The sequence below is a fragment of the Melozone crissalis genome, unplaced genomic scaffold (assembly GCF_028551555.1).
Source record: "Melozone crissalis strain CALT ecotype California unplaced genomic scaffold, PUWL_Pcris_2 ptg000018l_1, whole genome shotgun sequence".
Taxonomy (NCBI): domain Eukaryota; kingdom Metazoa; phylum Chordata; class Aves; order Passeriformes; family Passerellidae; genus Melozone; species Melozone crissalis.
In genome coordinates this window covers 8091446-8118167 of record NW_026535796.1, presented here as the reverse complement: position 1 = coordinate 8118167, position 26722 = coordinate 8091446, and the positions used below count along the sequence as shown (strand labels likewise).

Below are 26722 nucleotides of genomic sequence, written 5' to 3'. Positions count from 1 at the left end.
TATTCATCTCACTTTCCCTCCTTGTCTATTATATAATGTTTTGATGGGAATCAGTGCTGCACCAGAATCTCATTGCTAGACAAACATAGTTGTCAAACATAGTTGTGGGAAAAAAAGTATTCTTTTACATACAGTAAAGTGGTATTAGCTGCAGAGATTAGCAGTAGTGGCCAGATGTGTATGGAGAACAGCACTAAAAACCTGAACTTGGAAGGCTGTAAATAATCTGGAAGAGAAATTCATTTTTAATGTACTATAAACTATGTGTAATATAAAATGCTGCTGTAGCCTATGAATTGCTATGGGATATGTAATAAATTAGGGCTTTAAAATCCCTTCAGGGTACAAATAGGTAAAATAGCAGTTAAATGTCTCTTTATCTGAACTATAAATGCTGACATGTACTGTAATTGTTCAGAGTTTTACAGTTAATACAGATTTTAAAATCTTTCTCCTTTTACATTCCTTATCACCTCTACTCCTCTTTTCTTCTTTGCTTTATATCTCTGGCACTACTTGGACACTTTTTTGGTTCATATGGCCTATTATTTTTTTCCTGGGCTGATTATCTTATCTCAGTGATTTGAATTGGCTCAGGGAGAAATCCAGTTATCTCTCCAGCTAGTGCACAGTAAGCAACAGAAGTGTGCAGGTTAGAGCAACCAGGGTATAAATAAAAGTAGGGAGAAGTTTGTTCCTTTTCCAGCTGGCTCAGCCAAAAGAACAGCTGAAAAACCTGAATTTTGCCTCTGTATGAACTTGCCATATGGGGTTTTTATGAAGTTAACTGCAAGGTGCGGATCAGATCTAATAAAATGTACAGACACTGAGAGTTTGTGAAATGTAGCTGATTAAGTGTTATAGCACTTGTGAAAACCTCAACAGCAAAGAGACTATGTAGGCAAGAAAAAATGTGCTGAGCAAGGGATCCAGCAGGAGTGTTAAATGCAAGAAGCCTTCTGAAAGGGAACAGAAGGATTCATCTTCCTAATTTTGCCTTTAATGGAAGCCCAATCCAGCAATCAAAGTTTTGAAGGAGCCAAAAGGAGAAAGAGGAAGATGGAGACATTTTAGTTACAGAAGGCTTCTCATGGTGAGCCAGCCTCTCAACTTGTTGTGCCACCAATATCAGCTTGTTAAATATAATCTGAAATCAATGCACTGTTTTCCCATTGAGCTGTAGACGTGCATCAAAATGCACTTTGGTGATCTCATGAGCTTGCTAGAAGGTAATGACCATATATAAAAGTGAACAAGGTGCTGCAGGCCAAAATAATTTGCATGGTTCCAGGAGTTCTGGGATTTTTACAAGTTCTGAAGGTCATTTTTAGTGTTCAGTAACCTGAGGTGTTAAAATTAAGAGAGTAATTTTTCCCAAAGGATGTTGACTGTTCCTTTTTGATGATGGGCAGTGCACATTTTTTAATAAATGACCATATGGAGTGTCCTAGAGTTTTGGAAGGATATCAGAAATCCTATAAACATCATTTTGCATTTAAGTGAAGCTTACTGAGTTGGCATGTTATGAGACTGTGTCTTTGAGGTGATAAATTGTGAAGTTTCAGACAAGGCTGGGAGCACTTTCAAAGTAATAAACTGTGATTATCTCTGTTTATTAATTGTGCAAATTACCATTGCACCTGATTTCTAACTTTCTTTTTGCAGATTAAAATTCTTGGTGTTTTCTTTATTTCATCACAAGAGTTCCTGTCCAATGCTTATGTTTTGGCCGTACTCTTATTTTTTGCCCTTCTATTGCAAAGGACATTTCTGCAAGCATCATACTATGTTGCTATTGAAACAGGAATCAACTTGAGAGGTGCAATACAGGTACCCAATATATTACTAATTAACCTTTTCACACCCTCATGAACATGTAGTTGTAAATATAAATTATATAGTTGTTAAATTCTGAAATGCTTCTCTCCAGAAATGTATTGGATGTACCATTGCTGTTAGAAATTGTGTGAGCCCTAAGTTGTTTCCTTTGCATTTTATTTTGATGATTTTATATAAATGTTTATTTTCAATATCCAATGCTGTATTTCTTCTTACCTTCAAGCAAAAATTTGCTGACAGTAAAACTGAATGTAACTTTTGAAGTAGTTTAAGTGTGAACTGCACCTCCCATCTCAAAGGCATTTTTTGATAATGTCACATCCAATGCAAATAAAACATCCTTAAAATGTATTGTAAATATATTTTGGACAGAAGGATAGGTTGTATTCCCAATGCATGAGCAGTGTTTTATTCCAGGGGTGGTCATGCCACAAAGTCTGCCAGTCACAGTGGAGTCTGTAAGCACTGAACAAAAGTCAGATTGCAAAAATGGGGTCTGTAATCATTGTATAGCTGACAACTACAGATCAGAGTTTGATGTAGCATACAAAGCTCTGTGCCTGGAAATGAGAGAATTTGGTGTAAGATTACAGTGTGGGATTGCCAAAGGCACTGACTGAAACCTACCCTGTGATAGCATGAAATCCAGGCTTAGTGTAACTTATAAGTTACACTATTTATCCCCTGAGCTGCATGGATCCTGTGGGGAGCCTCCATGATGGATGGATGCTTTCAATAGCAGCCTAATTGTTTAATTCTCTTTTGATCTTACACTTGGAAGCACTTGTCAGCTGACAGACTTCTGGTTTCCATCCATTGGTTTTGCCTGACTAGAGTGAAGTAGAAAAATTCTACAGGAATAAAAATTTGACCCGAAAGTACAAAAAAAAAAAAAAAAAATTTGACTTGTATCAAGTGGAAGAGCTGCTAATGACTGAAAAATACAAGAACCAAGGCAAGTGCAATAGGGGAAAAATTGGAAAAGAGAGTTAAATATTTTTTTTTAAGAAAAACTTTGTATTTGCTGTTCTGCATATTAGAAGTCTAGATAATGCCAGTTGGATTATTCAAATTGGAAAATTTTTAGGCAGCACTCTAAGCAGCAGATCAGTGTTAATGGCAGTCTGCCTGCCAATATTTTTATACTTTTTTTTCCTCTCCTGTCCTGTGTAAATCTGCCACTGTTCAGTGTGCCCTATTTGATTTTTACCAAACTAGCCGATAAAAGTGTGCTTTCATTATTTTGTACTGTGTTATTTTTATACCTGTGCCTGATTCTGCACTGAGGCAACTGCTTAATTCAGTACAGAATTGTACCTGAGACATTCACTGTCTGTGAATTAAACTGTGTAATGGAGCTGAGTTCTCTAAGCAGAATGTAGCAATGTTCTCATCCAGGAACATTGTGCTGAGGCTGGATGGGACCTGAGTCAATTGCCAGAGAAAAAGAACAAGGATTATAATACATGAAGGATTATATATTGAATCTAATAATATCTTAGTGTTAGTTACAGGAAGGGCACTCTGTGGAGATGCTGGAGGTGTAAATCAATGAGAGAGTGAAACCTTTACTCCCCAAAAATGCCCAAGAATCACATTAGCTGGCTTATGAAGTTGCTAATGTGTTCTTGGGCATTTTTGGGCAGTAAAGGTTTCATTCTCTTATTGATGCACAGGGATGTGAAAAGGGAGTACTTAGACAACCACAAGGCAGGTAACAGCACTGTGCTTTGTGTCAGGGAAGATGAGTAGCTTTAAATTTTATGAAATAGCATAAAAGGCCAGACTTTATTCTCTTCACTCAAGTTACTAGAAATATTATTTGCCCTCAACATGCTGGGCCTGGGGTTTAGATGGAGCTAGAAGTCTCATTGTATTTCTGTATGCTAGTACATTTTGATCTCTCTTCCAGACAAAAATATACAATAAAATTATGCAGCTTTCAACTTCTAACATGTCTATGGGGGAGATGACAGCAGGCCAGATCTGTAACCTGGTTGCCATAGACACAAATCAGCTGATGTGGTTCTTCTTCCTTTGCCCTAACCTTTGGGCTATGCCAGTACAGGTAAGGTGATTAAATGTGCTTTGGTTCTTAATGCACCTCAGTCTGTAGTGGTTCATTGCATGCGAGTTTTATGAAAGTGGGGATATTAAAGAAGTTAAAGAATAACTTGAAATAAAATTTCAAGCTTAATATCATCTAGAAATATTGTCTTTAATAGATTCCATATCTGTGACTGGACTTTAGATATTTATGATTGTATTAGGATCTTGGCTGCTGTCAAAAATGCTTTGCATTTGTAACAAGAATCTATAGGGTGCATCAGGTTGCAGTGCATTCATTTATTACATCAGGGAAGTTAACTGGAAGATATTGCAATCATTTGTCTTCCGAATCCCAGCAGAAGCAAGAGAAGTAGCATAAATATGATTACATAGAGATGATCCTTGGGACATGGCTTGAAACTACTGCTGCTTTTTGGATGAAAAACTCCACAGTTTGTCATTGTTTCAAAGGCTATTTTTTTTTATTAGAACATATTTGTTATGCAAAATGGTTTTGCTGCTTTATCCTTTGGTGTCTTTGGCCTCCTATATCTAAACAGCTGTCTGATCCCTTCAGTCTCCTTTCCTGCTCAGATCACCCTATACTTCTATTTAAGAATTACATTAGAAAACTGACAGTAAAGCATGAAGGTTCATCTGATACTCAGTGCCCTGCAAGTCTTCCCACTTTCTTCCAGCTACTTGGTACACTTTTGTAGGTGTCCTTTTTGTTGTTCAGTGCTAGCAGTAAATACAAACAGGAGAGGCAGTAGAGTTTAAATTCTCTTTTTGGCGAATTTGGTATTTTCTAGACGTATTATTTAGTTTCAAGAACATGATGAAAACTTCATTGTGTTCATGTCACAAAGGCAGTCTGGCTCCAGCACCACACAGTGGCTGATTTTGCTAGTGTGGAAATCAGAAACCTGCAAGTAATCTATCCAGCAGCTTTGCATTTTGGGTTGCTTGCCCAAAAATTAAATGGTTTTCATGAGGCTGTATATAGACCTGACCTGGCAGATTGCATTTCCAGGCAGTTTATAATGTGGTTTTAGGGATGTTGCTTAGGAGTTTGTGTCCATCAGCATCTTATACAAGTGATTTGTCTTAATCTCTGATAAAACTCTTGCTAGCTCCATGAGACTTGTGCAAAGCCTCAGATTAGGATAGTGAGCATATTAAGGTGTGAACAATCAGCAGTTTACTGACTGATGGCTTCGTTTAACTGTGCTTTCTGCACTTGTGAGATGTATAAAACCATGCCTGTTAATATATTGAGATTTAAGGTGATTGTGGCCATCTTTATGTCACTGTGTGGTTATCTTCATGCAGTATGAATGCATTTTTCTCCTCCAACACAGCTACTCCTCGACAGGAGGTATGGACTAGTTTTTCTGATCTACTCTGGAGGAATTTATATGGCAGTTTAAAACATTTTGCTTTCTAGAATTAAGGGAGGGTGATGGATATAGCAGTTATCATATAAATTTTTTCAGAAAGCAGCTGGACTTATTTTTGGCATGGTTTCCCTGAAATTATGGGTGGGGAAGGAAAAATGGGAACCAGATTATTTTAAAGTGGGAGGAAAAAATTATCAAGGAGTATGGCCTAGTATTGATGTCTAATTGCAAAAGAGAGGATATTTATAATGAAAACAAATTGAGAGGAAATATCATATTAGATATAGTTATGTATTGGCAGGTTTTGGTAATAATTTGCATGTCAGGGTATTTTCCTTCCTTTTATGGGAAGCACAGTAAGAAGTCAGTGATTGTAGACTGCTGAAATGATGTTGCTGAAAAGCTGTAGAGAGTCAAGAAGGGTCCACCCCCTCAATGATAATGTCTAGAGTATCAATTATTATAGACAAACTATGTACAAGCTATCAATTTCATGTACGCTTATTTTCTAAGACCTCTCTGGCAGCTCAGCATAGAGAGTGCTTTAGTGCAACTGAGAATTAATCCAATTCCATTGCATATTCTGTAACAACATTTTGCTTTAATGGGCCAGAAGTCACAGACTCATAAAGACTTCCTGACAGTCTGCAGAAAATAAAATTATATTTGCATTAGAATTTCTGCCGTGATGCTCCTTGCCAGATGAGGACGATCAGTGCTGGAGCGTGCTCCTGTTTTGTGGGTCATGCCAAAATCAGTGAGTCACATTGGCCACAAAGGCTTCTTCAGGAGGTTTTCCATAGCTTTCACTCAGTGCCTTGTTTTATGAGGCAGTCAAAACAATTACTGGCTGCTTGAAAGATGGCTAATACTACATTGCACAAACTCTGTTATTATTTAAAACTGGTTTTTAATTGTTTTGTAGCTCTTAGTCTAGCAATCAACATTTCAGCATCTGCTGTAGATTTTGTAATAGCCATTCATGACAAGATAGGTTTTCTATACAGTCCAGATAATTTGAGCCCCATCTTTGCTCTGACTGGAGTCAATGGGAGCTTTATCATCGCCTTAAGATACTGCTTGAATGTTATTGGAATCCATGAGAAGAGGCCCAGGGATGCCAGTCAGTTGAAAGATGCCCCCAGTAGGTTTGGCTGAAACCCTGGGAGCAAAATGAGGCCTTAGAAAGGCCTTCCCCCCATGCCTCCATTTGATAAACACCCTTGTTTGATTTCATTGTGATTATTAAAATATCCTGTGTTCTCATATCTCTGGCTCATTGGTAGGGACAGCTTACACTTGTAATGAAAGGGCATTTGTCTCTTTCAGAACTGCCCACAAAGCAGTTTCTGGCTGCAAGTACTGGCCATCCTTCAATAAATAATCAAGACAAAATAACCAGAGCTATTGGCGAGCTTTTCACTCCTGGTATTTATCTCTGGCAGAGAAGAGCTTTGGGATTTTGATGAAAGAGAAGCAGTGTTTCATTACACAGATTTTTTTTAAAATATGATTTTTGCCTTCTCAGGAATATTGATGAGAGCCCTCCCATCTGCCAGATACTGTCCCCCAGAGCTCAGATGTTATCTGTGTACTCTTTATTCTTGATTCCATACTTTGTGATGTGATATAGAATTATATTCAATAAGATTTCAGCTCTTATCAGATAAAATTCTTCACTATTTTTTTCCATACATACTGTAGGTATTGTGTCCGATCGGCTCTTTGTCTCTGCTTGGACATGAGTAGGATGGCTCTGGGACAGCCTGCGCTTCAAAGGACGAGTCTGGACTCTTCAGATTTTCAGTCTTCAGATTGTTTATTATTTCTTATCTATAAAATTTTCTTTCTGCCCAACAGAGGTCTGACCAGCAAGGCAGTCAAGGCCACTCTGACCTCCCACTGGGCGGTCGTCTCTTTTTATACTGAAAGCTACGTACATCATATTTACCTTTATTTCCCAATACCTTTCACCCATATTAGCAAGTGCACCTTCACCGTGGACCAATCCCAAAGTGCCAACATCACCACGGAAAATGGATGACAAGAAGAAGAAAGAAGGACGAGACACGCCCTGATCCCTCCATCTTGTCTCCATCACCCCCCTGTACCAAAACCCTCAAATCTACATTTCACTCTGTAAATACATAATTTCTTACACCATTCATTCCCAAGTGACTCTCATGTCCTCAAACAGGTGGCACATCGCTCAAAGGGTCAAAGTCAAGGTGCCAGGTACTTTTGGCAACATTCCAGGATCTCCGAGCACCCCCCCCCCAAGGGTTCTCTCAGTAACTGTGGACATCTGGAGTGATGTGCTGAGTTCCCACAGTATTTCAAAAGTTTGTCTGTACTATCACATTATAAAGAAGATGAAAATGGGATAATTTTTGACCTATTTGAAACATGGTATCGTTAGCACTTTTGCAAAGACCGAGCCTCTCAGTAGCTAGGATGAGGGTTGGAAAAGCAGCTGTGAGCTAGCAACTCCCTCAGGATCCAGCTGGGATAGCTTTCTCCTTGTCTATGGGAGAAGCTGATGCTCTCTTTTTAGAACCAGGTGGTCCCATAATGTCCTTGACAATCAACCAGTAGTGAGGGACAGCAGGCAAACAGAGAGTCAGTGTTGTGCAGTGGCTTCTCACTGTTCAGTGCTTTCCTGTGTTTTCAATGCCCACAGCATCTGGCCATGATGAAGCAGTTGGGAGCAAAAATCTTGATCTGTAAAGACCAAGACCATTTTGTGTTATGGAGGAGAGCTCTGACAGGGGTGTCTGGCAGAGGCCTTGTGTGTTTTGTTTGTTTTCAGACACTCATTAATTTCCTGACTTCAGGTGGAAGCAGATTGCTCACTTACTTTCATCAGTGAAAGAGTTTTTTAATTTGCAATTTAACCTTGCCTCTTACTAGATTTCTGGTGCATATACAGTGGGATTTTACTTTCATGTCAGTGCATGATTTCTTATTCAATACTGTGGCTCTTTTTGAGAGTCATGTTTTAGTTTAGTTCAGGTGTAGAGAGGCATTAGAGGGTTCCTAAGAGGAAATTTTTTTTTCTCTCTGTGCTTTAAAATGATGGAAATGTGGAAACTGCAAACTCCTTTTTTAATGTAAACAGCCAGTTCCTATAAATGTGTGGAAATAGGCATATGACTATTAAGCTTTGGAATGATGGAAGATGGTGAAGGTTATGAGTGTGTACAAGCATATCAAGAGTAGCAGATAACACATTAAGGAAATTTCGATTAATGGGTTTTTTCAGTTAAGGGAAATTATGAAATTAACTTTCTATCTCTGTGTCTTCTGATTGATTTATCAGCTTACACTTTTAAATACTTAGATTGTCAATGTTGCAGATTGTTCAGGAGTCAGTCATTACAATAGTGATAATTAACTTTGGTAATTGTATATATTGTTTGTGTTTATTGAGCTGCTCACAGTAAACCTTATTCATCCAGACTGTGGCTTTCTTCTAGATTCTTACTTATCCAAAGACAAAGCTTTTTTTTCCACACTGTTTCTCTAACCCTTTTTCAAAAGTATTTGTTTTTCTGGCGCTGTAGATCCTAGTTAAATTATAGAAGATACATAAACCTGTAAAACTTTCTTTTACTGTTCATAATGGGGAGAAATACAGAAATAGAAATACAGAGAATGCCCAAGCTAGGGAGAGGAGCACTGGGTGGGTGTCTGGGTCCCTGGGAGAAGCCCTGACTGATCACATTGACTGTGCCAGCAGTGCTGAGCTTGTGACATTTGGGGTGGCTCTGACTGCAGCTGCTGTTGGTTGAACAAGGTCCCTTGCCCTGAGATTGGTCTTTGTGGTGCATACCCCAAGTGAAGCCAAGATCTTCCCCTCACCTTCTTTTATCCCAACAGATAATTGTAGGAATTCTTCTGCTCTACTACCTTCTTGGAATCAGTGCCTTAATTGGAGCAGCAGTAATCATAGTCCTTGCACCTGTTCAGTACTTTGTAGCAACAAAACTCTCACAGGCCCAGCGAAGCACATTGGTGAGTGTCTTCAAACTAATTTGTCATCTCAATATCATATCTGGTAATTATGCATTGGTCTGTGCCTGGAATTACAAAGCTAACCATGGGCATTGACCCAGAATTGTTTCTCAGACATTTCATAGTGTTCAAGAACGCCACGTTCAAGAATGTGAGATTGTAAGTGTAAGCAGTAAATACATATTTTTTGGGGTTTATATTTTTCAGTAAGTATGGTTCCCTAAGAGCAAAAATACCTTTAAAACCTTCTAGTTTACAAATACAGATGATCAGTAGTCATGGACTGAAGTAGCTGTGGGCAGTGCACAGAGCTGTGAGTTGTGCAGGGCAAGCTGTCCAAGGGGAAAGAAGGTAGGAATGCTATGTCCAAACTCGGACCCCAGATGTGGAAATCTATCAAACAGATTTATTTAAACAAACCTCATGCTGTCCTAACTCCCACAGTGTGTGCCTCAACTGGGGAGCTTAGAGGTCTCCTAAGTCACAAGCTGTTCCTTGATCCCTCATTTGGCTTGTCTATAATTTGAATCACCTGCACCACTGCTGAAAATGTTACCTTGCTTCATTGGCATTCCCATGCCCAGCTGCTCTGAACTTATTCCCCCTTTCAGCAACTGTTGCACTGCCAAGGAGGCCACAGGAACTTGTAATGGAGCCAGAGCTTGCTGAAATCTCTTCCACCACACATCATGGGTAGTGATGAGAGTTATTTGTGCATCTTCCTGTGTGTAGAGGAATTCCTTCCCCTCAACAGTATGCACCCTTCCAGAAATGTGAACAGCATTCATTCTTACAGCATCCAGTCATAGTCAGTGTCACCTAGAAATTCCTGCAGATGGGAGCAGTGCTGTTTGTGATGGAAATGTCTGCACTGTGCAAGGGGGCTGCTTATAATTTATGTGTCATCCTTATGCTTAGGGAAGCAGTGTTTTTATTGTGCTTTTCAGGTAAATGTGTGTGTAAATGTTGCAGGAGTACTCCAACGAGAGACTGAAGAAGACAAATGAGATGCTGCGGGGCATTAAGCTCCTGAAACTCTACGCTTGGGAGCACATATTTCACAGCAGTGTGGAGGAAACCAGACAGAAAGAAATGACTAGCCTCAAGTCTTTTGCCCTTTACACCTCCATATCCAGTAAGTCTGTTCCTTCACAGTAATCCACTGCTCAGCTAAGTGCTACTGAGTTATTGGCTACTAATGAGTTTCCCATTTGTCTGTTGAGATTATTTCAGTTGCTTTAGGCTCTGATCTGTACTTCTCACTTTGCATCTAGTCAGACCCTGCATTTAATTCAGTAGAACTTTGCTTGTGTGGGAAATATGCCTGAAAGAAAAAATGTGTGCTTCAAAGAATTGACTTTTTCTGGACAAAAGCTTTCAAGGGACAAATATTTCCCAGATTGTATTTAGCCAGCAATATTCTCTTCTAGAACACAGCATTCAAGAGGAAACTGCTGCTGAAATTTATTTATTTTTGAGGGTTTTTTCTGCATTTTGCACAATTCAGAGCATACAAATAATATGTCACAGGCATTGTCTTTGCACTGAAGCTCCAACAGACAATATTTACATGTTCTTACTCAAAACTTGGATTTCTTGTTAAAATAAGTGATTGTTAAAACCATTTCTGTATGCTGGAAAGAAAAGTATGAGCATTCTGGTAATTTCATCATTCTGTATCCCGATTCTTTCCTCTCCTGTTATTTTTCAAGCTGTTTTAAGACTTTATTGTGTTTCTAAAAAGACCTACAGCAGATTGAACTCTGTGTTTGATGCATATTGTTATATGCAATACCTATATAATTGCTCTGGTAATAGTTTAGAAATAATTAGTAAAGCCACACTGAAGAATATATAATCTGTGAGATATTAATGAAATGGAAAATTTTAGTAAAAAGTTTTTGAGCGCTACTAGGTACCTGTACAACTATCTCCTGGGGTAATAAGGAGGCCTAGTCCTTATGATCACATAGGTAATGTACTCTAAGAGGAAGATCATGATCCCACTGAATTTATCTGACATTAAATTGAGATATTCCTTGTCTTCTGAGACCAGAATTTCTGTCTGGCAATCCTAGGCATTGTGGGCTTGGAGAGGAGCTTCTGTTTTGACATACAACAGAATTTAGCTGCATGCTGTGAGAGCAGGAACTCTGTGTTACTCCCAGATCAACATAGATGGGTTCCCTTTGTCTGCAGTGCTTCATGTGCATTAAAATCTATTTATAGTCAGGGCCAAGGGTTCAGCCGTAGGGCTGTGAAGGCTTATTGGATTTTAAATCCTCACAGAGTCATTTGCAAGAGGTAGGAAAAGGTGTTTTCATCCCAGGGGTACTGATTATTCTGTGAAGCAATGACATAAGAATCTGTATTATTAGAAATTTATATTTACTGATGCTTCTAGAAATTTATATTTACTGATGCTTCTTGAAACATTCCAAGTTTGCAATTGCATTCTTATTTTGTATTAAGTGTGATATTTAGGTATGTGCAAGACACAAGTGATAACTTCTCAGTTGGGGTAAAGCAGTGCAGCTTTATGTTTATGGTGCTTATCATTTTGGCTTATAAAGGTTCCTGTTATTTCAGCCTAGGAGTTACACCTTCAGACTTTAGCAGAAATTACACTTGTCTTTGCCAACTTGCACTTTTGCAGACTAAAAAGGGAATATAAATACAGGAGAATTTGCTCTTTTACCTTAAGTATAATTAGAATGAGAGGCATAATCAGCCCAAAACACGTTGGCTAATATTGTAGTGAACATATTATTTAATTTCTTTAGGGAAAAAGAATTAAAAGGCATTAGAGGACCAGAATTTTTTGTATTTGTGATGTAGAGGAAGGCAGAAAGATGCTAGAATACTAAGACAGAAGAAAAGAGATTTTTATAAATAGTTCTTTTAACAGTGTTGAATAGACTCTGGAATTCTTTTCTAAGTACACATAGCTATTAACAGAAATAAAGAATGTGGTTGGAGCTATTTTATTCATAAGGAATAGATTTGCATTGGATTACAGAAAATATACCTACAAGTTTCAGGGCAGTGTTGGCTAGACTACAAGAAAATTACATTTCAAGACCACATGGAAATTGGATCTGGTGTGCCTCACCCCTGTGCCAGGATCCAGGCTATATGTTTATGGAATTGTTCATGTGTACTAAAAGAGCCACTACAGGAATTACCTCTTCCTGTATTTTAATGAAAGGCCCCCACCAGAATCAAAGTTGGGTGGCATCTTTACAGGATTTAATGTACATTAAAATTCAGGAAACACAGAGAAAGAAAGGAGTGATTTTCCTACTTCTATGATTTTTTGCCTAATCTCTCAGAAGCGAAATAACTCCAGGCTTTCTCACAGGAAAATAACAGTGGTTACTGTTACTAAAATATCCCGACCAACTGAACATTTTTCTCAGTTCTTAGTCTACCTTTTTTCAGTAACAAAGTCCTTTTGACTAAAACTAATTAAGCATAAAGCCTTAGCTGCAAAATAGAGTTATTTTAGAAGACATTTTATTATTCTGGACACTCGCACAGTTGGAAAAAAAAGATTTATAAAAAAAGGAAAGCAACCCCCAAATTCCAATGGCTCATATTTGTTTGGTTGAAAGAAGTTTGAAGTCCTTGTATGTACTGGTGATCTCATATAACAGCAAAATTCAGTTCAGCTTCTTGGGAGCCACCAATTAGTTTAGATATTTTAACTCTGCAGTAAGCTTTGCCAACCCTACAGGATATTTATTGCATCCAGCTTCCTATTTGACAGGTATGATCTTGTACTGTGGACAGGAGTAGAGCAGGATCCATCTCTGAGAAGCTGATCAGCTTTGCTAGATTCTCTCACCAGACTGCTCCCTAAAAGCAAACCCGTGTACTGCAGCAGTCTCAGAGGCACAGTGCAAAGGCAAGGGTTTAATGGCATTCAGAAGGACAGAGTTGCAGGCAGCAAGCTTCCCTTCTTTACAATTTCTGTGCCTGTACCTACCTTGAATTGATACAAAGTGTGAAAACTGGTCAGGAAGTAGAACCAATAAAGAGACATGAGAGGCTACTTTTATTCCAACACAGAATATTTTTGTCAGAAAAATATGTAGGGGTTTTTTTCCAGGGGTGAGGTGTAAACTGTGCATTTCTAGACTTTAATACACAGTCTTTCAAAGCTGAAGCTTTTAATTTGTGATTACACACTCTAATATACTTATATTTTTAAATTCTCCTCTCTGACAATGAATTAGAAGATATGTGCAATAACTCAACTATTTTATATAAGCATGAGTACAGAATTTAGGAATATGTTAGAGGATTCATTAAAGCTCATCTAAACGTAGGCAAGAGAAATATATGACACTCTATAGAGTCCTTCAGGGGTTCATGCCAAGAAAAGGGTGACCAAACTGTCAACCAGAGGAGTCAAACAATTACACTTCACTTCAGATGAAGTAACTGGGGAGAGCATTTACTGATTGAACATGGCTATATTTGAGAGAAGAACAAGGACAGGCACATTTTAAACACAGAAGAACTGCCCAGCCTTTTTCTGTTACACCTGTACTGATGCCCGAGTCCTATTTTAGTTCTAGAGTCTATATTCTTTCTCGGTGTAGTTTACCTATATGAAATAAAGTTGAGTGAAGGTCAAAATGAAAATGTGATGATTAAATAATATCCTCAGGTTGTGATGGAGGGGACAGGGGACAGACATGGAGAGTAAGAGCATAGACAACACCATTGTAAAGTAGTGCTAGTAGCATTTTAGCATTTAGCCTGTCTGAATGAAAATTGTTCCTAAATGCTCCTATGTGTTTTCCTTCACAGTCTTTATGAATGCAGCAATACCAATTGCAGCTGTGCTCATAGTAAGTATGGACTCTGTAAATAGTGTTAATTACAACTGCATTTTCAAGTATAAGTGATGTGGAATTGGGGGAGGAGGAGAACAGGATGCGAACCTGCTGCAGTTCCTCTGGGAAAGAATGGAAAATGCTCACTTGCCTTGTGGGACCAGAAGCAGCCCAGAGCATGCAGCACTCCCCCAAACTGTCAAGAGAGTATGAATTAAGATTCTATAAATGAAATGCTTGTGAAATATGAAGTCTGTTTCTTTCTTTATGGCAAAGCACTGATGGTGATGTTTGTCTCTGTAGACATTTGTTGTCCATGCTCATCTGACAAGAAAGGCTGACTTCTCCCCATCAGTGGCATTTGCCTCCCTCTCCCTGTTTCATATCCTGGTGTCTCCATTGTTCCTGCTCTCAAGTGTGGTTAGATCCACTGTCAAAGCATTAGTAAGGTAAGAACTGTAAAATTATTATCTACCACCTACCCAGTTTCTGAGAATGTGTCCATTGCTCATTTTACAATTTCAAGTTTAGAAATAGCATATTGATTATTTATCTGTAAACTGCTTCCCAGCTCCTTTTCCCCTCCATCAAGCACATAGAAGGGTAAAAGGTAATCACAGAAGGACATGTGTTTCAGAATGTATTTCTTGTTTTTGCCTGTTGTGCAGAGTGAGACTGAAACAAGCAAATTAAAAACCTTAAAAATCACTTCTGAGAGTCACATTAAGTTAATGACTAAATGTCTGATCCAACCTTGATGAATTTTTACTTTCTGATGAACATTAGTTTGAGTATTCAGAAGCTAACCAAAACAACCAGTAGAATTGCTATTTCACTGGGAATTTTAGTATCAACAGATTAGTGTAAAAACCTCCTAATGCTTTTCCATACGCAGTGTAACTCTACCTGACTGATAGGGGAAACGGAGTTTGGACTTCCTTCTTTATTAGGACAAGTTTGACCTCCAATGAAGCTGTCTGACAAGCTTATTTAAGCTATGGGACAGGTATTGGCCACCACCTCTTGCTTAATTTCCTTTGTGTTGCTTTGGAGATGGAAGGGAGACTGCAGCACGAGGCTGAGATTGCCTTCAGTGTTTGAAAATTCCCTGACAGTGCAAAGTCACAGCTGTGTCCTCTCTCCTAAGAAGTGTGAAATCTGAGAGCATCAGCAGCTGGCAGGAAATGTTTTGCAGCCACTGTGGTAGTCCCTAGAGCCATGGCAAATTTTCATGCAAAGATTACAGCCAGCAAAGTGCCTGGGAGCCCACACTGACACTGCCCATTGCCAGCAGGCATTTATTTTGGCTTGTCTAAAGATTTTTTTGCAAATGAATTGTGCCTGCTAATGCCACAGGAACAATTTGAGAGTGATTAGTATCAGCCAAGTATTAATTGTTGCTTGCTGGGAGTATATTCTGGAGATATCTTCTTGTCGGCAGGCTGTTGCCCTGCCACTTGTGGTGCAGGCAAGAATCAAGCTCTGTAACAAAGCTGGCATCATCCCTGCTGGCTCTCTGTATCACCCAGGTAGTGTTCCAGAGTGCATTGCTCCTTAGTGCTGGTGATGCTGCCCTCTCTGAAGCACCTCACCCTTCAGAGGAGTATTTTGGAAGCATGTGCCAGATATTTTCAAGCCATAAAAAGATGTGGTTGCTGAAATACTTTAGTAAATGTTAAAAAGCAGACAGTTGAGTTTGCACTAATTGAACACAACTATTGTTTGCTTTCTGCAACTGTGTCCTACTGTTACACTTTCCTGCTTGTAAGTAGCTGGTCAGACAAAGGTGACCTAACTTGGCAAATTTGTATTTCACTGTTTTAGGCTGTGGTAGTCTAACTGATTTTAGCATGTGTGCAAAGACAGCTTCTCCTGGAGTGACAGAAAGGGACTTAGTGGTGCAGAAGATGATCCAGCAGTGAAACCAGCATGTAAAGGACAATAAGAGAGTGTTACTGGCTCTGCTTCCCAGACACTCCACAAACCCTGCTCTCTTACTGTTGACTACAGTGATTGATGCCCAATGTATCAAGGACAATAATATTGATCAATAATCTTGTCAGTATCTTTAATTGTTACACATTGCCCAATTGCAAAGCATCCCCATGGATGGGCGTTGACCTGCTCAGAACCACTGTAAGACTGACAGATTTAAAGCTTCTGTTCCATGTAGGACCCCTGAAAATGTTCCAAGTTATGGGCTTGGATGTCTGCTTCTGAGAGGAGCAACTGTTTAAGGTCTTTAGGAAGGTGACAAATCTGATACCTCTTTGTATACTGGTGCTTTGGGTTTTTTTAATGTGTGGAATGTTTCTGACACTGAAAACTGAAACTGAGGAGCCAATGGATGCATTTCTTCAATGTGAGTTTTCAGGGACAAAGAGTGCAGTGTACCATTTTCAATCAGCAAAGGTTAAGTGGCAAGAGTGGTATTATGTCTCTTACTGGGTTTGATATCAAACCATCTTTCCAGTCAGCTGTGCAAATAACCGTGTTTTAATCAATATGTCCTTTCTGTGGCTTAAAAATAAGTTCCCCTCTGGAGATATTGGAATACTCAAATTGTGCTGTCAGCAAGAGCTCTTCAGAGAATGTCCTTTTTCTGTTCTTTAAGTGTTCAGAATAGTCTGGCGTCCTAAGTAAGAGCTGTTGCCTCTAACACAATATTTTCTCACAGCTCTACTGTGTTTCTTCAATAATTGCCTCAGGAGGAGTAATTCCAGAATTATGAAGAGCATTGTGCAGGGGTTTGCAGAGAGTACAGATACCTGAATACATAAGCAGAAAATAAAATCAAATTGTTGGATGGCTTAATAGAGGCATACTCTTGTTTGGATATGCATGGTCTGAGAATGTTTGCTGTCTTCTCTTCCTGCCCCTCTAGACCCTGGAGCAGATACATGTCTGTGTACTTCTGTGTGTGTTCCTTCTATCTTCACAGAAATTTCTCAAATACCAGTGTAATTTTCATCCAGATAATATAGTTGCAGCTGCATATCAAATCCATATAGGCAACATATAAACCATCATTTGGTCCATTGAAAGAAATTTGAAATTTTCTTTTAAATATTTGGTTCACTGAACAAAAAGGGTAAGATTCCTAGCCCAGTTTTCCAGAACTTTGTGCAAATAGATATTAATATCTCTAGCAATGGAGCTTCTAATCACTTCTTTTGAGATAAAAGACCTTCCCATTACAGGACCAAAAATTGATCCCGAATTAATTATTATTCCTCTTGTCGCATCCCAAATAATTATTCTCCCTCTTTTTGTTGTTTAGATTGTAGTACCTCCTCTAGCTAAATTCCCTCCACTGAATCCACTAAGAGATCCACTGATCTCAGTCCCCAGCTGCCACTAGCAATCAGTAAAGTTGACAGAAAAACTCTAGAACCAGTTCTCTGCTAGGGAGTCCCAGGGTGGATTTGATCTCTGCTTGCAGGGCAAGTGGTAGCTGTGCAGGGAGTCTGCCTCAGGCAGTGCTGCAGTGCCTGGATCCAGCAATGTTTTGGCATCAGTGGGGGATCTCATAAGGTTCTTAGAAGAAAATAAGTCTCTGTCTAAAGAAGAAATCCCTGGTAGTGAAATGCAAAATAAATCTTGGCAGGTGAATTCTTATTTTATAAGATTGACATCCTAACAGATTACCACATATCACAATGCTCCAGTGGCATTGTTTATCCTCTTTCTCCCCAGTGAGCCTCAGGCTAGACATTGAAATCAATTTTTTTCAGCTCTTGTTCATAAATTTATTTTTAGACCTTCTGGCACTTTATAATTTTGAAGACTTATTTCCAGCTAATTGAGCTCCTTTGATGTTGAGTTCATGATTCAATCCAATTCTTTCACAAATTTCATTTGGTGTTCCTGTGAGTAGATTAGACATGCATTTTATAAAGTCAGGTACGGAGATAAAATTAATGCCCTGATCTGTTAAATGTCTTAATAAAGGCACATTATCTCTTAGCTAATTAAATCTTAAAGCAGCTAGTGAAAATTTTATGCCTTCTTCTTTGTTGCTGGTTGTCAGGATTCCTTTTATATCTCATCTGTTGAACACTCTTCTGTTGTGGTGTATTCCTTTATGTAGTTATCTTATGCACATCATATTTCACCACAGATGGTTGAATTGGCCTCATGGTGTACAGCTTTTATAAGACTGTTCAGTAGGACTGACTGGGCCAAACTTGATCAGCATAAATGACTAAAATTCTATAAAATTCATATATGACTAAAATTGGGTGCGTGGTTTCAAAACAAGCCACTGCTGTAGCCCTTCTGTGTCCCACCAAATGCCTGAAAAAACTTGTGTGTGAGATCTCTCTGGTGGTGTCAGAAGAGACATGACTTGAGGAACATGTGCACAAACTGTTAAAATATCACTGTTAATAGGCAACAGGACAGGTTTTGACAGCTTCCTTGAGTAACTTTCCATTGCATGTTTTCATACACCTGTAACCAAACAAGACCAAACAAACTGTGCAGCAGACAGCAGCTGAAGTACCAGAAGGGATGCTCTGTAATAAACATTGCACTGAACGAAAGTTTTGCTTCCAAGTTTGAGGTGTCATTGTGGGGTTTTTTCCCTTTCAGTGTGCAGAAATTGAGTGAATTCCTGTCAAGTGAAGAAATTGGAGAAGAGCATGATAAATCTTCAGAGCTCAGAAGTGCAGATAATCACAGCAAGTACCAAGCAGTGGTGAGTAAAGCTGTCTCATTGCTGGTGAAGTGACTGCAGTCGTTTGTACTCAGAATAAATTTTTCACTCCTCCATTTCCTACTGATTATTTCTTGCAATTGCAAAACCTCTATTTTAATACCCTGAATTGTATCTTTCACACTATGGTTGCTAGAGTTTGGGACGTTTTGCTGATGCTGCCACCAATTAGTGCTTATTTCTGTCTCTCTGATTTTGCACAGCCACTCAAGGTTGTGAACCGCAAGAGGCCTGCCAGGGAGGACTGGAACAATTACAGCTCTCACATGAGAAGACCCATTAACATCACAGAAGCAGATGATTTTTGTGTAAAGGTGATATGAAGGTCACTCTAATAACACTTATATTAGCTCACTAATAGTCACTTTTGTACTCTGATGGCAGCTTAAAGTTCAAGACACAGCATTTGGTGTGAACTGTTAGACACTTGTGCACTTGTCAGAGATTAACCTCCACCTTTCTTGTATCTGTCTTCCTTTTTAAGAATTAACTACTAATCTCTAGGTTGTGATCAGCTGCAATTATTCCTTTAGATTTCACCCAGTCATATGCTATTTCAAGTGTTTTAGTCATTAGCTGTTCTCAGGTCCCAAATGTTCAAATCAGAACAGCCAAGGTTGGAAGGAACCTCACAAGATCAGCTGACCCAACCTTTGATGTATGCCAGACTCTTTCTTCCAGTTCCAGGGTCTATATAGAATAATAGGATCAAGAAAATCGAAAAGAATTTGTTCTAGATGTTCCCAAAATAATGTCATCATGGGTCTTCCCTTCCTGTTTTGGAATTCCTAGTAGCCTTTCCCCAGATGTAATTAAAAACTAACTCTCAAAGACCTAACTTGTCTGAAGAAAAAAATTACAATTGCCCACTTTGAAGACTGATGCTCTTGATTTGTTGTGGAAATGACCAGAAGTAATAAAAATCCTGATGGTTGTTATAGTGATGAAGCTGTTTATTTAGGGAGCCTGCTAATACATTTGCATTTCCAGCAAAAGAGGATGAATAATTCAGTTTCATGGGACTAAGTAGGACAAATGGTGATGCTTTCTGGGTTTTATTTATACATGCTGAATTGGTGCAGGATCCTTCTTAACAGACTTCCAAGAAAATAACAGGAATATTTGAAAGAGGGTTTTGGGGGCAATGTTGGGTCAAAAGACTGCCTGGAGTGGCAACAGTGTCACGAAGGAGAGGCCAGTGTAGTAACCTCTGTAAGGCTTGAACAGAAAGCCAGGCCCAGGGATAATTTTTGGCTCCATCTGCTGACATCATTGTCACCAGCAGCCCTGGGTCAGGGAATTTGTGCAGGTACTGCCTGCCTGCAGCTTATTGCCCAGGAAGGGACATCAGTTCAGAGAGGATCCTCCGGCTGCCTTTGGTAATCCAGAGGGAGGAACACTGTGCTTGCTTTTGTTCAAGATAGGTGTATCAGCTTTTCTCAAGGATGTGATCAAAGTGTCCCCTTCCACTCTTCTTAGATGAAAAATTATTGTACCTTGCATAGCTGAAAGGCTTTGAAGGCTTTAGTGACTCTGAAGAAGTAAGAGAAGAGGGTCCTGTATAAATGCAGGCCTTTTAAAATTGTCTCACATCCCTTGTTTCTCATAGTATCCATGGAAATCCATTTAAAGTCTGAACAGGCTTTGTTTCCTGGTTTCAGTCTTTTTCAGTGAAATTATTTCTCTATCTATTAAAACCTAGATTATCTGAGAATCGTGGCAGAAATACAAAGAAAAATGCTGTAATGGGCAGCAACATCTAATTTCATGGAAGGTTCTGCAGGTCTGCTGGGAATTTAGGTGGTGTAATTGCTGTGTAAGCTGCACTGTGTCTCGAGTGACATTCAGGGCTCTGCAGAGAGTAAACTGGGCATGGATGTAATTTAATTGTATTATAATCATTTCACCTATTACATGCACCCACCTTACAGACAACAGAACAAGAGAAACACTAAATGGCAACTTTTTTTGTCCTTATGAATTCTTAATAATTTTCTAATAGTCTAATAGTGCTTGTTTGAGTTCAGAGGTTTCTGCCCATCAAAGTCACTTGAAGATCAATTTCCTGCAGTGGGCAAAGGCTAACTCTGTTCCCATGATCAGTGTAATGAAAAAAGAAGTGTCTCTGATGTTAGGGGGGATAAAAGTGAGCTCTAAATCTGGGTTTCTGTTTATCTTATTTCTCCATGTTGTTATAGATCACAAATGGATTTTTCACTTGGACACCAGAAGGTCCTCCAACGCTGTCCAATATTGATATCCGAATCCCTCAAGGTACAGAATTACATCAGATAAACAAAATAAGATATTTTTCCATAGTTATTTGCTAAATCATAACCTTATGTATACCTTTTACCTTCACAGGGCAGCTAACAATGATTGTAGGACAGGTGGGCTGTGGTAAGTCATCTCTCTTGCTGGCCATTCTTGGTGAGATGCAGAAGATCTCTGGGAACATATCCTGGACCAGGTAGGGGCATTTAATGTAAAATTCTAATTTTATTTAAAAATTCAGATTGACTAGAGTGGTAATGCAGAAAAAGTCCAAAATCTCTCCTGGGAACTCGTGGAGTCAAGGATTTTCTAGATACACAGTCAAGATCAGAAAGAATCCCCAGCCAGGGTAAAACAAGTTGCCTGTTCCATTAATAGGAAAGGACAACCATTCTTGGGCATTCTGGACTCCAGCAACATAACCTGAGTGAAACTGTAACTCATTTGGAATTAGAATTAATGAGCTTGAGGTGTTGTGCAGCTACAGAATGGTGTTTGCACTTTCAGGCCTGAGCTGGTGTCGTTGCATGGAGCTCTGAAGAGGTTCTGGCTCACTGGGAGCAGTGCCTGGCTCAGATGTGCGTTCCATCCCAGCACCAGGCCAATGCCTGAGAATTTGAAGAGTGTCTTTCAAGTGGCAGTGACCTCAGAGTCATCCCCAGTGCATCCTGCCTGGTCTGACAGGAGTGAGTCAGCCATGTCCTGCCCTCCTTCCCCAAGGGGACACAGCACCTGGACTCTGATAGCCACTTAGAGATTCCACTCATGTCTGACTTGGGTATTAGCCTTGAAGGGAGGGAAAAAAATTGTTCTGAACTCCAGCAGCTTCTGTTGGGACTTCTTCTCGTGACCCTCAGGCAAGGTGACAGATGGTAAATCATATTGCAGCTCCTCTATATGGTTTCCAGTAAATTCCTGCCATCTCTAATACACAGTTTGGTCAATGTGTGTGAACAGTTTTGGCTTGTTTATTTCACAGTAGCAGACTTCATACTCCTACAGTCTGCACTTTGCTTTTTGGGCTATAATTATTTGTAGATAAAGTTCAACAAATTGCAGAAGTACCTAAAGAAACAATTAATTTTATTTTCAATTGATTGGGAATGAGGGAAAACCAACCTACCTATAAATCAAATCCACACACTGATGGACAGAGGGTTGTTGTTATGCAATGGATGCTGCAGCGATTTTGTGGAAGGGCTCTCTAAATTCTTTGAGTGTTTGTCAAGAGATATGATTTATATCCAACCTTCATGTATAAGCCAGTCACACTTCTGAGAATTGCACGTGCTTTAATAGCAATAATCTGTGGAAGGAAGGTTGTCTACTTTATAGGTGGGGAAAATGAAACATAAGAAGCTGACCCTTTCAGCTAGTGAGGGAAACAAGCACAGCAGCCAAAGTTCCAGAATGAGAATATACTTCCATAAGCAGAAAATCAGACTGTGGTGAGGAACCATACAGAATCCCTGCAGCCTTATTAGGTGAACTAATTTCATTTCAGCAAGGCTGTAATTTTTTACAGAGAGCATAACATGATTAAGGAGTGTAATTTGAATGTCTGATGCTAAACTAAAACAGATGACATGATGTTTCTGATCAGAAACTCCACTGTGTTTTTAAATAGCACTTGTTTAGAAGTATGTTCTTCACAACAGTGGAAAGGTCAGAACTGGTTTTCATGTCTTCTATATGTGCCAAAGTATCACAAGGTGCAATTCGGTTGTTATCACATTTGCTGTGCTATCTCTCAGATATGTAGAAAAGGACTTGTGGCTGAACAATCTGAGCACTGTAAGTGCTGGCTGCTCTGGGGCAGATTAGGTGTTGTCTCATCTTTCAGAGCTGCTGCCATGTGCACTGGTCTATTCAGAGTGATGGATGCAGCCAGTGTGGGCTGCACACTTGTGTTGTAAAGCTATCAGATGAAAGCTCCCTTAATTTGATAAGAAAATACTAATGCCTGACTGGGAACATGCAACCTTATCCCAGGTTCAAGGAGAGTAGTTTTATCAAGTCATCATAGGGCTGGTAGCCCCAGTTCAGGCAATGAAAAGTGTCACCAAAATCACTTAAGTTCCTTGTTAGAGCTCTTTCTTTGGGAATGCTTGGCTTCAGTCGTTCATGTTACAGAATAGACCTGAATTAGTTCATCCAAATTTCCTTCCCCTTCCCTTCCTCCAAGGTCATAGCTATGAAGATGAAGGATGTATCCTGCTGACATGTCACTCAGTGCTCAGGAAATCTGGATGCTGTTCCTGGCCCTTCCCTTGATCTAATAGATAACAAGTTATTTCCCCACTCTTTGCCTCCATGCTTTATAAATAAAACAGGACTAGCTGCATACCATTTTTCTTGGTTCTCACAAAAATTCTTTCAAACCCTTAAAAAGTAATGTAGTTTATTCCTGGGCTAGGAGGGAGATAATCAGAAGCGAACCGTGGCTCATTTGTGATATTTTTGTTGTGTTACAGTGTGTGTCCAGAAGAGTCAGCTCAGATTAATGCCTCTTGTCCAGAGCAGCCTGAAAGCATCTCAGTATAAATATTTTAAAATATGGTTAGGGATTTAACAAAAATAGAGGACTCATTATTTACCTTCTGTGCAGGTGGTAAATGGTAATGATTTGACCTGTTATTGAGTAAATAATTATAGTATATGCCATGCTAATTTCTTCTTGGGAGTATCTCTCTTTTAATAGTCCCAATTCAAGTTGTTGGAGTAAATAATACCAGAAAACTGACCTAATGATGCTCAAACAAATGTGTTGCTCAGACATAATTATGTAATTTGTTTTAAACAGGACATACATTCTTGTATGTGAATCTTGAGTCCTTATAATGTGAAGGAAGATAGAGATTTAAGGTTGTTAACAGTAGGTTTTCATCTTAGTGTGGAGTTGACTGGTTTAATCTAATGAAAAAAATTAAACTTGTTTTTATGCCTGCAAAGTAATTGGTTTTTTACAATTCAGGTTTCTGGAGTTTTCAGAAACATCCAAGTACTTAATTTTATCTAAGGGGGATATCAAAATCTGAAGGCATGAAAATCTCAGTAGGCTCATCTTTGCATCATTAGACATCTAAAGTACCTTGACAAATTAGATCTAGACCTCATTATCAAACATATGTTACTTTGACATTTCAGCATCCTTAATTGCCAAGAGTATGCAGGAAAAGGGAAAAGGCTGGGATAGGACAAGTGTGGAAAAGTTGCATGAGGAATTTGAGCTAAAACTCCAAATGGAGAATAATTGTTTTCCTGCTACAGAGCAGAAAAGAGATCAGGGAATTGATTACAATTGGTTCAGGGTCATTGTGTCCTGCAGGGAAGGGCTGGAAAAGGAATTTTCTACTTCAGCCTATCACTAGTTCCTGTGAAGAATGTGTTTCTAGTTAATGACATGCAACAGGCTTGTGGCTTTTTGGAGACTGGACCACTGAGTTCACATGTTCACTAAAGACCAGTGGAGTATGAGTGTACTGTGGAAAAGCTTTGTTCAGTACACAGACCTTCGGAGTAAAGGTACTGGTGGCTGGCTGGTGCTCACAAATTGTACAGTAATTTGATTTAGATATGGTCATTGCTTATTGTGTGTAAATTTTATGGAAGTGTCTCACACCAAGTTTTGAATCTGCAAGTATAGTTTTCTCTCTGGTATCTTTATAAGCAAATTGTGTTGACTCAAAGTTAATGAGATTGTCCTGTTTAAAGCATCAAAGACTTTGTTCCTCCTTGATTTTGTTTATATCATTTGACACACAGATTTTTCACTCTTTTGAATGGAACTGAATTTAGCATCAGTAATAAGTATGCCCAGTCATCCTGTCAAAACAACTCGGAACATCTTTGTGTACGTTCAAAAATAGCAAAGCCAAAACCTGTCTGTCCTTTGGACCTGCCTACATTAACACAAGCACATCACCCCAAGGATAGGGCTGGCACAGGACACAGTATGGGGCAACTGAAGGTGGGGTTTGGGGTTCACAGTAACCCATTATATGCTATAAACATGCAGTTAAAAAAAACCACCAAAAACAGTATCACAAATTATCATTTGGTTTTCCCAGAAAATGAACTTTTTATAATGGAACATCATTCTCGTCACAGCAGGACTTCTCAGTTCTGCTAGCACCTCCAGGACAGGGTGGAGGTGATTTTATTTGAGTCAAATTAATGTTTATAAGGTAAAAAAGGGTCGCCAAATCTTTTTGCCTGATGAAATCAAGTCAGTTTGTGTAGAAGGAACAGATGCTGCACTGGAGCCCTGTGATAAGTAATGTTTGCAGCCTGTGCACTAAGTGGAATTTAATAGTTTTTCTTTCTGGGGCAGATTGCTTGTGCTCACTTAAGTAAACAATCTTTGCTTTCTATTTGTGATGCAGCTGCACTTCTGACAGTGAGACGGGGGAAGATTTCAGGTATGGTATTATATGCCATTATTGGCTTTCCTTCTGAATTGATTGCAGTAGAAAAAACCAAAGGTTTCTAAAATCTTAAGATATAGAGTCAGAATTCTGAAAATCAGTGAAAGTTTTAACTGCATTATCTCAGGATACAATTTTTGAAAGCACTTATGCAAGTAATGCAAATAAGAGTTGGATTTCTGTAATGAAAGCATTCCCATTTGGAGATTTTGAAAATTCTATCCTGATATGTCTTTGAAAATCTTTCTCTAAAGATCTGAACCAGATTATGCTGCACTTTGAAAAATGGTATTAGGTGTTAAAAGGTCTCATCTGTTGAAGCAAATTTTCCCCATTATCCTTCTCTTCATTTTTTCACATCCTGTCATAAGTTTGTTTTCTCGCCTGCCATTCTTCAGGCACATGCAGAGAAGTGTGGAGAGGAAGAGATTAGTCCATCTGTTGTCTTAGAAATTATTTTTACCTGATTAACATAGCTCAGCTTGGATTTTGGGAATATTTACCAAATCAACTAAGAACAAAGCTTTCTAACTTTGGGGCATAAACCTCCAGAATGGTAAACCTTGTAAAAGTGATGATCCTGTTCCTGCTGGACTCAGTGAGAACTTTGTTGTTGAAATCAGCAGTGTCATATGGCCTCCCTTACCTTGACTTAGGCTAAATCCTGTGGCTTTTACTGACCAAAATATGTTCTTGGTTCTGTGATTCTCCAGCTATCCCCCTGCCTTTTCTTTGGATTTGCCAGCCTCTTCTCTCCCATGTACTTTATTTCTCAGACTTGTTGCCTGGTTGTCAGACTGAGTCCTGCAAAACTGCTGCTCCCATCTGGGAGTATAAGAGGAATTTTTATGTACCTCGTGTCTAAGGCTCATGGTCAAGGACACTTAGAAATCTCACAGTCCTTTCTGTGTTCAGAGACTGAAGTTTCTGGGCCAAGTTGAAGAAAAAACATTTGAACCCATTAAGATACAAGAGAATCATGATCAGAATCAGTCTCATGTTTGAAACTGGTATGGAAATGGATGGAGAAGAGTGAGATAACATGCACAACAGTATAGCAAGAGTATTAAAAAGTAGGAAAGAATATTAGACTGGATGAAAAAATTACCTACATTGTCATATGTTCTGGGAATCCTGGTTATTTAAGTGCTGTAAGAA

At 39.1% G+C, this 26722-nt stretch overlaps 1 protein-coding gene across 2 annotated transcripts in view; it reads left to right on the top strand.

Annotated features, from left to right (window-relative positions):
• The window catches only part of ABCC8 (ATP binding cassette subfamily C member 8), a 73557-nt gene that overhangs the window by 16026 nt on the left and 30809 nt on the right, over positions 1 to 26722 (top strand). For both annotated transcript variants that reach the window (XM_054276512.1, XM_054276513.1), the window contains exons 7-17: positions 1666 to 1830; positions 3752 to 3907; positions 9168 to 9302; positions 10275 to 10437; positions 14121 to 14161; positions 14450 to 14595; positions 18740 to 18845; positions 19067 to 19177; positions 21062 to 21137; positions 21228 to 21333; positions 25523 to 25558. In XM_054276512.1, coding sequence (XP_054132487.1) covers positions 1666 to 1830; positions 3752 to 3907; positions 9168 to 9302; positions 10275 to 10437; positions 14121 to 14161; positions 14450 to 14595; positions 18740 to 18845; positions 19067 to 19177; positions 21062 to 21137; positions 21228 to 21333; positions 25523 to 25558 — 1241 coding nt within the window. The remainder of the gene's footprint in view (positions 1 to 1665; positions 1831 to 3751; positions 3908 to 9167; positions 9303 to 10274; positions 10438 to 14120; positions 14162 to 14449; positions 14596 to 18739; positions 18846 to 19066; positions 19178 to 21061; positions 21138 to 21227; positions 21334 to 25522; positions 25559 to 26722) is intronic.